We start from the raw sequence: 12861 nt of genomic DNA, 5'->3' as shown, positions 1-12861 counted from the left end.
GGTTTCTGGATCCCGGAATGGAGTCATGAGATGGGGCCCAAGTGCATATGCCGCGTCACCTGGAAGGGAAAAGACAGGAGGATGTTAGTCGTGCATGTGCCCCTCATGATGTCTGCATCATGGGGTTGGACAGTCATGCCTGACACCCATGTCACTCACCAACCAGCCAGCTGTTCCCATACACGTTCTGTTCGAATTCCATAGGATGGGGCTATGACGGTATATGTAGCTGTCATTGCTGGACCCTGGGTGTTTGGCACGGACGTGCCATATGAGGCATTGGGCATCGGCTATCACCTGTACGTTGATGGAATGCCAATGCTTACGATTGTGGTATATGTGTTCTGTGTCACTGGGGGGCCATAGTGCCACATGTGTGCAATCAATGGCCCCCACGTTGGAATCCGGTAATTCTGAAGAAATCTGCCATTGCCTTATGCCACAGATGCTCCTGGGTGGGTTTGATGATCTGGTGGGACATGCGTCTGAGGATTGCGGGGACAACCTGGTGCACGCATCTGCTCATGGTGGATTGTGACATCCCAGCCACTACTCCACTTGTACGCTGAAAATATCCACTGGCGAGAAAATGCAGTGTTGCCAGTACCTTGACTAGTGGCTGCACTGCATGTGAGCGGTGTGTCTGGCTGGTGATGTCATCCTGCAGGGTTGTGGCTATTTCCTGGATGGCTTCAGGGCTGAATCTGAAGATGCGATACACCTCCGATTCCCCCATGCCAAAGACGTTCATGCGCGTTCGGTATATCCTCTCCCGTGCCATCCTACGTGGCGGTGGGCCCATTAGTAGTGCTAGGACCACGGCTGCCATGTGTTGTCCTGCAAGTGTGGTTGCTCAGCTCGTCCGTAATGGTGCTGCTGAAGCTGCTCTCCAGCTGACTTGAGCAAGTCTGGTGCAAAGTTACCCCTGCTTTATGAGGGGTAACTTTAGGCCAGGCGTACAACTTACGCGCACACCGCGCGTAGCCTGCGCCGGTCGCGCGTATGTTCGTGAATCGGCGGATCTCCCTCATTTGCATATTTGCATACAAAATCAATGGGTGCGCCAGATACGTTCGTCGTAAATATGCGCCCGCGCTCCGCCGGCGGAGAAAAGTTACGTCGTTCAGGAGAAGCCTATTTTCAGGCGTATCTAGTTCTGTGGGTACGGCGCAAAGATACGACGGCGCACATTTACACTTACGCGGCGTATCTCGAGATACGTCGGCGTAAGTCCTACCTGAATCTAGCCCTATATGGCCAAACGAGTGCCAGCATAAATAATGCAGTATAAAATGGTACCTTCGCCCCAGCAAAGTGGAAAGGAGGTTTGGGAGGCTGAAATGGACTTTAATGGTACTAAAGTGCTCTGTAAGATGTTCAAAGCTTGGGATATTTTTTTACAACCCAACCCTGCTTTAGACTGTTCCACAACTTTATCACTGACCTGTCAGGTGTGTTCCTTGGCCGTCATGGTGCTGTTCGTTCACTAAGGTTCTCTAACAAACCTCTGAGGGCTTCACAGAACAGCTGTATTTATAATGAGATTAAATTACACACAGGTGGACTCTATTTACTAATTAGGTGACTTCCGATGGGTATCAGAGTAAAGGGGGCTGTATACAAAAGCATGCCACACTTTTCAGATACTTATTTGTTTATTTGTAAAATAATTGGAAAACCATTTATCATTTTCCTTCCAATTATGTGCCACTTTGTATTGGTCTGTCACATAAAATCCCAATAAAATACATTTACATTTTCGGTTGTAACATAAGAAGAGGGGTATGAATACTTATTCAAGACACTGTGGCCCAGATTCAGAAAGGAGATACGACAGCGTATCTCCGGATACGCCATTGTATCTCTGAGTGTGCGGCGTCGTATCTATGCGACTGATTCATAGAATCAGTTACGCATAGATTTCCCTATGATCCGTCCGGCGTAAGTGTCTTACACCGTCGTATCTTAGGCTGCATATTTATGCTGGCCGATAGGTGGCGCTTACGTATATTTACGCGAGGAATATGCAAATGAGCTAGATACGCCGATTCAGAAACATACATCCGGCCGGCGCATTTTTTTACGTCGTTTACGTTGGGCTTTTTCCGGCGTAAAGTTGCCCCTGCTATATGAGGCGTAGCCAATGTTAAGTATGAACATCGTTCCCGCGCCGAGTTTTGAAAATTTTACATAGTTTGCGTAAGTCGTTCGTGAATAGGGCTGTACGTAAGTTACGTTCACGTCTAAAGAATTGACGTTCGTAAAAAACGTCAAATACGAGGGGTCACAGTTAATATACATAAAACACGCCCACATCATCCACATTTGAATTAGGCGGGCTTACGCCGACACACATACATTACGCCGCCGTAACTAAGGGCGCAAGTTGTTTCTGAATACGGAACTTGCGCCCTAATCTGAGATATGTTACGCCACCTGGAAATATACACCAATGTATCTGAATCCGGCCCTGTAAATCTTGAGCGGCTATGTTCAACGCCAACAGCTGCAGAGCTACAGGAAGTGATGTCATCCCGCAAAGGACACCCTGTGATGTTGTACACCTGAGAGTGTCCAGAAGTAAAGACTGAGCTTGCACCATGTATGGTGGAGCCAGTTTGCAACAGTAATTAAGCAGTACAGTCCGTGTGCATTGCATAATGCACTTTATGTATATATTGATTGTTTTTAATGGTGCAAATCTAATAAAAGGTTTTACATTATATAAAGTTTTTTCTCTTGCGGTAGGTTTTATATATATTGAGGTGAATAACATAAAGCACTTTATTGATTTATCCACCGTGGACACTTTATTATTGTAAGCACTTTGGGCCAGATTCACATACATTTGCGGCCGTGTAACATAACCCGTTTATGTTACACCGCCGCAAGTTTCCAGTTTTAGTGCCCGATCCACAAAGCACTTACCTGGAAACTTGCGGCGGTGTATCGTAAATACGCCCGGCGCAAGGCGTTCCAATTCGAATGGGCGGGTACAATTTAAATTAGGCGCGCTCCCGCGCCGGACCTACTGCGCATGCTGCGTTTCGTAACTCCCGCCGTGCTTTGCGCGAAGTGACGTCATTTTTTCGAACGGCGACGCGCGTAGTGTACTTCCGTATTCCCGGACGTGTTACGCAAACGATGTTAATTTTTGAATTTCGACGCGGGAACGACGGCCATACTTTATACAGCAATACGATTGCTGTGTAAAGTTAGGGCAGGTCAAACGACCACTAAAATTGCGACGGGAAACTAGATTAGCGGCGACGTAGCGAACGCGAAAAACCGTTGTGGATCGCCGTAACTGCTAATTTGCATACCCGACGCTGGTTTACGACGCAAACTCCCCCCAGCGGCGGCCGCGGTATTGCATCCTAAGATCCGACAGTGTAAAACAATTACACCTGTCGGATCTTATGGATATCTATGCGTAACTGGTTCTATGAATCAGTCGCATAGATACTCTGAGAGATACGACGGAGTATCTGAGATAAGACGGAGTATCTCGACTGTGAATCTGGCCCTTTATATTTCCTGTAAACACTTTATTATTGTAAGCACTTTATAGTATATTAACTGATTACACTTTATTATTGTAAGCACTTTTTATTTACTGTTTACAATTTATTATTGTAAGCACTTTACAGTATATTTACTGTTTACACTTTATTATTGTAAGAACTTTACAGTATATTTACCGTTTACACTTTATTATTGTAAGCACTTTTTATTTACTGTTAACGCTTTATTATTGTAAGCACTTTACAGTATATTTACTGTTTACACTTTATTATTGTAAGAACTTTACAGTATATTTACCGTTTACACTTTATTATTGTAAGCACTTTTTATTTACCGTTAACGCTTTATTATTGTAAGCACTTTACAGTATATTTACTGTTTAAACTTTACTACATGGCACAGTTCAGGTGTACTTTACGCACTTCTTTACACCTCTGATCTTGCGACATTTCTGGTTCCTCTTGCAGTCTATATCAGTGGTGTTATGAATGATCACCATCTTTCCCTGCAGCCTCTGTATGGATAGACAGTACAATCAGACATGACAATAACAGAAAACTACATTGAATGTTCTAGGTCTCTAGGTGTCAACAGTTTTAGGAATGGGAAAAACTGAGAATTTGTAACTCCTTGAAATGTATAAAAAATATTGAGAGTGTTTCCAGAACTTTTTTTTTTTTTTTTTTTACACATACATGCAAAAATGCACATTTTGGGCCAGATCCTCAAAAGAGATACTCCGACTTAACTGCTGTTCAGTCTGTGTGTAACTTTGGAAACGATCCTCAAAAGGCTTTTTCCAAAGTTAGGCAGAAGATCCGGCATGTGTAATTGAATTACACTGCCGAATCTTAGGATGCAGTACCGCATCCGCCGCTGGGGGCATTTCGAGTCGAAATGCCGTTTCTAGTATGCAAATTAGCACTTAAGGCGATCCACAAAGCTTTCCAGCTTCCTTTTTGCGCCGTAAGTGTTATTTTGCAAGTGTAAAATTAGGGCTGGTTCTACAAAGTGTAAACTAGTCACACCTTGCAAAAGCCCATTCCAGCGACGGCATTTGGTATGCTTTCCCGAGGGAGAACTCCACGGCAATTTGTAAAAACAAAACCGGCATGGGTTCCCCCCCAGGAGCATACCAGGCCCTTAGGTCTGGTATGGGTTGTAAGGGGACCCCCCCTACGCCGAAAAATCGACGTAGGGGGTCCCCCTACAATCCATACCAGACCCGTATCCAAAGCACGCTACCCGGCCGGTCAGGAATAGGAGTGGGGACGAGCGAGCGCCCCCCCCCCTCCTGAGCCGTGCCAGGCCGCATGCCCTCAACATGGGGGGGTTGGGTGCTCTGGGGCAGGGGGGCACACTGCGGGCCCCCCCACCCCAGAGCACCCTGTCCCCATGTTGATGAGGACAGGACCTCTTCCCGACAACCCTTGCCATTGGTTGTCGGGGTCTGCGGGCGGAGGCTTATCGGAATCTGGGAGTCCCCTCAAATAAGGGGGCCCCCAGATACCGGCCCCCCACCCTAAGTGAATGGATATGGGGTACATCGTACCCCTATCCATTCACCTGTAGGCAAAAAGTTAGTTAGTAAACACACAACACAAGGCTTTTTAAAATATTTTATTATTCTGCTCCGGATGCCCCCCCTGTCTTCGTTATTAGCTCAATTAGCAGGGGGGGCTTCTTCTTCCGCTCTCCGGGGGTCTTCCACTCTCCGGGGGTCTTCCGCTCTCCGGGGGTCTTCTCCGCTCTCCGGGGGGGGCTTCTCCGGACTCCGGGGGGCTTCTTCCATCTTCTCCCCTCTTCCGCTGTTGACTCGGCGCACCCCGGTTCTTCTGCAGCTGGCTGCCTGTTTGAAATCGAGCTAACACACAAACATAGCAGGCAGCCAGCGCTGAAGAAGAAGGCACCGGAGAGCTGCAGAAGAACCGGGGTTCGCCGAGTCAACAGCGGAAGAGGGGAGAAGATGGAAGAAGCCCCCCGGAGTCCGGAGAAGCCCCCCCCGGAGAGCGGAGAAGACCCCCGGAGAGCGGAAGACCCCCGGAGAGTGGAAGACCCCCGGAGAGCGGAAGAAGAAGCCCCCCCTGCTAATTGAGCTAATAACGAAGACAGGGGGGGCATCCGGAGCAGAATAATAAAATATTTTAAAAAGCCTTGTGTTGTGTGTTTACTAACTAACTTTTTGCCTACAGGTGAATGGATAGGGGTACGATGTACCCCATATCCATTCACTTAGGGTGGGGGGCCGGTATCTGGGGGCCCCCTTATTTGAGGGGACTCCCAGATTCCGATAAGCCTCCGCCCGCAGACCCCGACAACCAATGGCAAGGGTTGTCGGGAAGAGGTCCTGTCCTCATCAACATGGGGACAGGGTGCTCTGGGGTGGGGGGGCCCGCAGTGCGCCCCCCTGCCCCAGAGCACCCAACCCCCCCATGTTGAGGGCACGCGGCCTGGCACGGCTCAGGAGGGGGGGGGGCGCTCGCTCGTCCCCACTCCTTTCCTGGCTGGCCGGGTAGCGTGCTTTGGATACGGGTCTGGTATGGATTGTAGGGGGACCCCCTACGTCAATTTTTCGGCGTGGGGGGGTCTCCTTACAACCCATGCCAGACCTAAGGGCCTGGTATGCTCCTGGGGGGGGGAACCCATGCCGGTTTTTTCTTTGAAAATTGGCATGGAGTTCTCCCTCAGGAATGCATGCCGCTGTCATTTTTTTTTTTTTCCCGACGCAACTTTTTTAAGCCGTCGCGATCCTCAAAACTCGGCGTAACGTAACTTCGCGCATGCGCAGTACGGCCGGCGCGGGAGCGCGCCTCATTTAAATGGGACTCGCCCCATTTGAATAGGAACGCCTTGCGCCGGCGGAATTTTAGTTACACAGCCTGAAATTTCTAGATAAGTGCTTTGTGGATCAGGCACTTAGGTAGAAACTTTAAGGCAGTGTAACTTAAATGGGATTTTTTAAGTTACGCCAGGTTTTTGTGGATCTGGCCCTTTAAGCCTAGAGATTATTTAAAACCCCAAAACATTCAATCTTTTTTTTTTTAATTGTTTAACAACTCACGGTAACTCACGGTAAATACAGAAATCATTTGACATGCACATCAACAGATATCACAGACTCAGAAAGTCACAACATTTGGGGACGAATTGTATGCAGAGAATGATAAAAAAAAAACAACCCAGTACACCGGGCATGCGAGAGCCTCTGTACCACATGTGTTTTATTTATTTTTTCAGGGTGAGCACTGTCAATAATAGAAAAATTAATAAAGAAATAAGGACAAAACAATAAAAAGGGGGAGGCTAAGAGGAGAGGTGGAGAAGGGAAAAGGAGTAAAGAGAAAGGAGCAGAAAATATAAGGGGGGGGGGGGAGCAGGAAGGGGTCCAATCACAACCGCCACCCCTCCAGATCCAGGAGGCCCTCTGGTACAGTCTAAATTATCCCTAGATTATTTCAACAAGGCCTTGTATAGGTAGATTTAGAAAGAGTTAGGCCAGCTTATCAGTAGATAAGCCGACCTAACTCAGAATCTACGCCGACTTATGTTTAAGTGTATTCTCAAACAGAGATACGCTTAAACATATCTAAGATACGACGGCTTGCAATACTGAGGCTGGCCGCTAGGTGGCACTTCCATTGCGGTCGGCGTAGAATATGTAAATTAGTAAATACGCCGACGCAGTACATTTACGCCGTTTACGTTATGGGCCGTACACACGACCGAACATGTCTGCTGAAACTGGTCCGCGGACCAGTTTCAGCAGACATGTTCGGTCGTGTGTAGGCCCGAGCGGACAGGATTCCAGCATACATTTGCATGCTGGGCCTTTTTCCAGCGGGCAAATATTTCTGGACTTGTTTTAAAACAGCCCGCTGAAATCCTGCCCGCTCGGACATGTTCGGTCGTCTGTACAGACCTACCGTACATGTCCGAGCGCCCGCCATCCCTCGCATGCGTCGAATGACTTTGACGCATGCGTGGAAGCATTGAACTGGCAGGGCCGCCCACATCGCCGCGTCATCGTCGCGGCGACGGTGCGGACACGCCCCGCGTATTGTTTACGCGTGGATTTCTGTATGATGGTGAGTACAGCCACCATACAGAAATCCCCGGGCAGACATGTATGGTGAAAACGGTCCGGCGGACCGGTTTCATCGTACATGTATGCTCGTCTGTACGCGGCCTAAGAGATAGGCCGCCTAAAGTTAGAGCTAGGCCCTAGGTGGCGTAGCCAATGTTAAGTATGGCCGCCATTCCCGCGTCGAAATTCAAAATTTTTACGTTGTTTGCGGAAGTCGTCCGTGAATAGGGATTTACGTCGTTTACGTCCACGTCAAAATCAATAGGCCCGTGCGGCATACTTAGCCGCAATGCACACTGGGAAATGTAGGCGCCCGGCGCATGCGCAGTTGAAGAAAAATGTCAAAAACGTAAGGTCAAGCCCCATTAACATAAAACACGCCCCCTTACACACATTTGAATTAGGCACCCTTTCCCGCTTTAGGCTACGCCGCCGTAACTTAGCAGGCAAGTACTTTGAGAATCAAGTACTTGCCTCGCTAACTTACGGCGGCGTAGCCTAAACACGCTAAGCTACGCCGCCGCAAGTTTACACCAATGTCTCTGAATCTACCTAGTACTCTTCAAAGGAAAAACAAATTTGTGCAATTAGAACCATTTTTTGGAAGAATTTATCTCATTGACCTATCTCGGTGGCCACCAGGTCCTCCAACTCGTTGATTTCAGCGGCTTTTCTCAACCATGCTGTAATGGGCGGTGTCTTTTTTTAAAAGAGAGGGATGCAGCTCTTTGCTACGGTGATCAGAAGTGGCAAAATGGAACGCCTGTACACCTTGCCGGAGAAACAGTGGTGATGCAGAAAGAAAAGCTCCGGGTTCTTCGGTAGGTCACGGTCAGTAAATTTTTGGGTAATGCGATGGACTTTCATCCAGAAGGAATGCAATAGATGGCAGGCCCAGAAAAAATGGAGAAGGAAATCAGTCTCCTCTCCACATCTCCAACAAAGATCCGATCATTGGGGAAACATCCTGTAAATCTTAGCAGGGGTATGGTACCACCGGGTCAGTATCTTGAAACTGGATTTCTGGTGTTTAGCACAAATAGAGGTTTTATAGGAAAACAGGAGAATTCTGTCCACCTGTTTGTCTGTAAAGCTCAGCCCTAAGTCTCCTTCCCATTTGGCCTTCGAAAGGTCGGAGGTGGGGACACCAGAAATCGATAAGTCTGAGACTGCTCTGTACATAAGATCTTAAACATGGTAAGGGGACATGTAAAGGTAAAGGGTAAGGGAGGGTAAAGAGCCAATGAAATGAGCCAACTGTACTTTCTTCCAGAAGGAAGGGCCTGCGTATACCTGGTCATCCATGATTTGTTGTCTGGTAATCCATTGTCCACGCACTATAAAGTGCCTGGCCTAATAAAGACCCACATTTCAATTCCTGAAATTCTAACTCATGAAAACCAGGACTAAAGGCTGGGTTCCCCACTATAGGAGTAAGTGGTAAAGGATCCGGAGTAAGTGGTAAAGGATCCGGAGTAATGTAGGAGGATCGGAAGATTTGGCACAGACCCGCCAATTTTCTCACACCAAAGGGTGAGAAAGAACCGAGGCTGACAAGGCCGACACCAGGACACAGATTGGAGCGGAATCCCAGAAAGGGTCCGCTCCAGCTGTACCCATGGAACATTAGATTTTATCTGAAAGCAGAGGCACTGGAGAATAAAATGTTGGTAATTCCATTTTTTTATATCACATGATATACCGTATTTATCGGCGTATACCTCGCACTATTTTGCCCTGAAAATCAGGGCAAAATCGTGGGTGCGCGGTATACGCCGATACCCGCTTTCCCGCCACGAGTTTGAATACTGCGCCGGCATATACCGAGCGCAGTACACTCGTGTATCTTCGGGCAGTCTTGGCGCCTCTCTCGCGCTGACGTCCTGAGCGTACAGGACATCAGCACGAGTGTACTGAGCTCGGTATATGTCGGCGCAGTATTCAAACTCAGCGCGGGAAACGAGCGGGGAGGACGCGAGGACGCCGCAGAAGGACGCCGGACCCGACGAAGAGGACACCCGAAGCCGCCGATGGACGCCGCGCAAGACACCAAAACTGTAAGTACAAAACATATTTTTTCCACAGGAATTCGGGCAACTTTAGGGGTGCGCGCTATACGCGGGAGCGTGCTATACCCCGATAAATACGGTAAGTAGGCAGATACCCAACATTTCAAGCTTTAGGATTGTGTGTGTGGTCGGAAAATGGTAAAAAAAAACAAAAAAACTTCAGTGAACAATATTGTCCTTAGGTGGTGCTTTAAAAGCCCTTTCCAATCTTTAGTTTAGTTAACCCTAAATTATTTCCCTAGAATTATTGTTCTCCAGCATGCGTGGCAATACGTAACATGTGTAATCGCCATTTGTGTATGGTGTAGGCACCCCCAACACGTGTTTACGTTCGTTAGAAGTGGGGGCAGGGAGGGTTTTCTAAAAAAAAAAAATGTTTTAAGTGCTTGTAAACTTTCATTTTTTATTCTTTCTTTTTCACCTAATGTTATTGCTTAACTTAACTTTAATGCTGTCACAAAACCCCCTATGTGATAGCAATTTGTGTGACATACTCTGCCCTGCTCTGCACTGAAGCAAATGTAGCACAGATTGTCTTTTCCCTGGCGGCGGGCTCTGGTTAGAGTTGCATTTAATGAAAACAGATCATCCTACTGTAGGGACTAGACATGTGCAATTCGTTTAGTTCCAAATAAATGTTTTAACTAATTTTGACAAAATAGTTAATTCCAAAATTTCGGAATTTTCGGATTTTGGAAATTCAGAAATTTGAAAATTTGAAAGTTCGGAAATTCTAAATTTCAGGAATTCGAGCATTCAAAGTTCGGAATTTTAAAAATCGGAAATTCGAACATCTGAAAATTTGGATTTTCAAATTTCTGAATTTTAGAACTTCAGAAATTTCCCAAATTTCCGGAAAAAGCTAAAAAACTAATGAAACGAAAACTAACACATTTTTCAGCAGTGCACATGTCTAATAGGGACACCAATGCAGTACAGAAAATCCTCCTACAAGGATGAAAGTCCTTAGAAATTCTTCTGTATGATGTAACAATTTTGGTAAATGCCCAGCTGAGTTGGATGTGGCAGGGTGGTGTCACCAGTCCCAACATGAAGATTTTCAGATGTCCTAAAGTATTACGGCAAAACAGTAGTTGTGTGCTTCCACACAACTACTGTTTGCGGTGATACTTGTGGATATCTGAATGTCCTTATGTTGACTCTGGTGGCACAACCTTGCCATATCCAAATCTGCTGGGGATTTACCAAAATTGTAATATCATACGGAAGAATTTCTAAGGACTTTCATCCTGTTGGAGGGTTTTCTGTACAATTTTGGTAAATCCCGAGCTGAGTTGGATGTGGCAACGTGGTGTCACCAGTTCCAACATGGAGATGTTCAGGTGTCCACAAGTATCACAGCAAACAGTAGTTTTGTGCTTTCAGCACAGTCACCAATTTGTCTTTGTTTGATGATATAATGTAGCCATTCTTAAAGTGGAGGTCCACACAAAAAGTCAACCTCCGCTTTTCGGAACCCTCCCCCCTCCGGTGTCACATTTGGCACCTTTTAGGGGGGTGCAGATACCTGTATAATACAGGTATTTGCACCCACTTCTGGGAATAGACCCCCCCCCCCACTGTCTTCTCGGAAACACACTGGTCCCAGGAGACAGCGGGGACCAGTGAGGACGCGCCGCTCGCGCATGCGCAGTAGGGAACCGGGCAGTGAAGCCGCAATGCTTCACTTCCTGATTCCCTCACCGAGGATGGCGGCGGGGGCAGCTGAGAGACGAGCGTTTGCTCGGCTTTGGCTGCCGACATCACAGGCACCCTGGACAGGTAAGTGTCCATTTATTAAAGGTCAGCAGCTGCAGTATTTGTAGCTGCTGGCTATTAATATATATTATTATTTTTTTGATGGACCTCCGCTTTAACCAGAATTCCTCCAGAAGTTGCCAGGGGTTTCTTGAGTTGGGGCTAATGACCTCCAAATTGAATTTTCGTTTGATTTTTGAATAGTTAATGGGATCAAAGAGCTGATCATTTTTGACTGTAATAATTTAAGAAGCAGGATGGAAATGTTTTCTCAAATTAATTAAATTCTGACTGTGAATTGTGGTTTTCGTTCAAGAAATCCCATTCATTCCAAAATCAGATGTTCAAAGCGAATAAATGAATTGATTTTAGTAAGGGTTTTTTTGTGACCTGAAAATTATTTTAGGCGTTCCTCTGGAGTAAAAAAAAAAAACAATGTTATAATGGGTTGCTCATGGCTTTGGGAAGGAAAATTATAGTAAGATTTTTTTACATTGCAAAAATATATACATCATATAATAAATATAAGGCAATAAATATAAGAAGATGCTATAGAGTACCTCACTGGGATAAATGGTAGTTCAAATATGTAGGCAGGTTCAGTCTATTTTCTCCACTGCAGGTGGTGCTCGTCTGCAGTGGCAATGCAGGTGGGGGAAGAAGACGAGAGGAACCTAGTTCCTCTATGGATTCCTTGGTCACAGGGAGGTGGCCATCTGATTGGATGATCTACGGATATTCCACCAGTACAGGAGGTGCCTGAAGAATGGTACCTGCCCCCCTCTCCTGCTAGAGCCTTCGGCTCCAGATACCCCAGGGGCACAAAGCTCCAGCACAGCAAGCCCAGGCAGTCCAGCTACCTGAGAGAGCACCAAGAACAGTCCAGAGCTTGGTTGTGGGCCCAGGCAAAGAGGGGATGGGAGATGTGGATAGCCCTCATCCTCCTGGGGCCCTAGGACTTCAACTAAAAGCTGATGATTTGCAACAGGACATCAACAAGGACACTGAGTCTTGCCGCACTCTGTTTTCCAACTGTGGGCAGCTTCTTGCAAAATACTGTCATTTGAGTTTGATATGTTTTTGCCTTTATGCTGTTGTTATATCCTATGCTCTGTTTCACCTGTGTTTTTCATGCTGAGGACAGCATCTGTCAAAAGGGGGGGGGGGGGGGATGTAGGCAGGTGCAGTCTATTTTCTTCACTGCAGGTGGCGCTCAACTGCAGCGGCAATGCAGGTGGGGGAGGAAGTCGAGAGGAACCCGGTTCCTCTATGGTTTCCTTGGTCACAGGAAGGCAATTCGATTGGATGCTGGCAGCCCGTGTGACTTTAGCAGCCTTCTTGGGACAGGCAGAGTGTATTTGGGAACCTGGCTCCTGGGTTTGGCACACATTTTGCTTGTGACTAGAGGAGAGACAGGTCATCCGT

At 47.0% G+C, this 12861-nt stretch overlaps 1 protein-coding gene across 2 annotated transcripts in view; it reads right to left on the bottom strand.

Annotated features, from left to right (window-relative positions):
- Window positions 1–3778: 3778 nt before the first annotated feature.
- LOC120936060 (whey acidic protein-like) overlaps window positions 3779–12861 on the bottom strand; it is a 35590-nt gene continuing 26507 nt past the window's right edge. For both annotated transcript variants that reach the window (XM_040348160.1, XM_040348158.1), the window contains one exon: window positions 3779–4039. In XM_040348160.1, the coding sequence (XP_040204094.1) occupies window positions 4008–4039 (32 nt within the window). In that variant the 3' untranslated portion in view covers window positions 3779–4007. The remainder of the gene's footprint in view (window positions 4040–12861) is intronic.

The sequence above is a fragment of the Rana temporaria genome, chromosome 4, assembly GCF_905171775.1.
Source record: "Rana temporaria chromosome 4, aRanTem1.1, whole genome shotgun sequence".
Lineage (NCBI taxonomy): Eukaryota > Metazoa > Chordata > Amphibia > Anura > Ranidae > Rana > Rana temporaria.
Note: the sequence above shows the minus strand (reverse complement) of the source record. Positions and strands in the feature narration are given on the sequence as shown.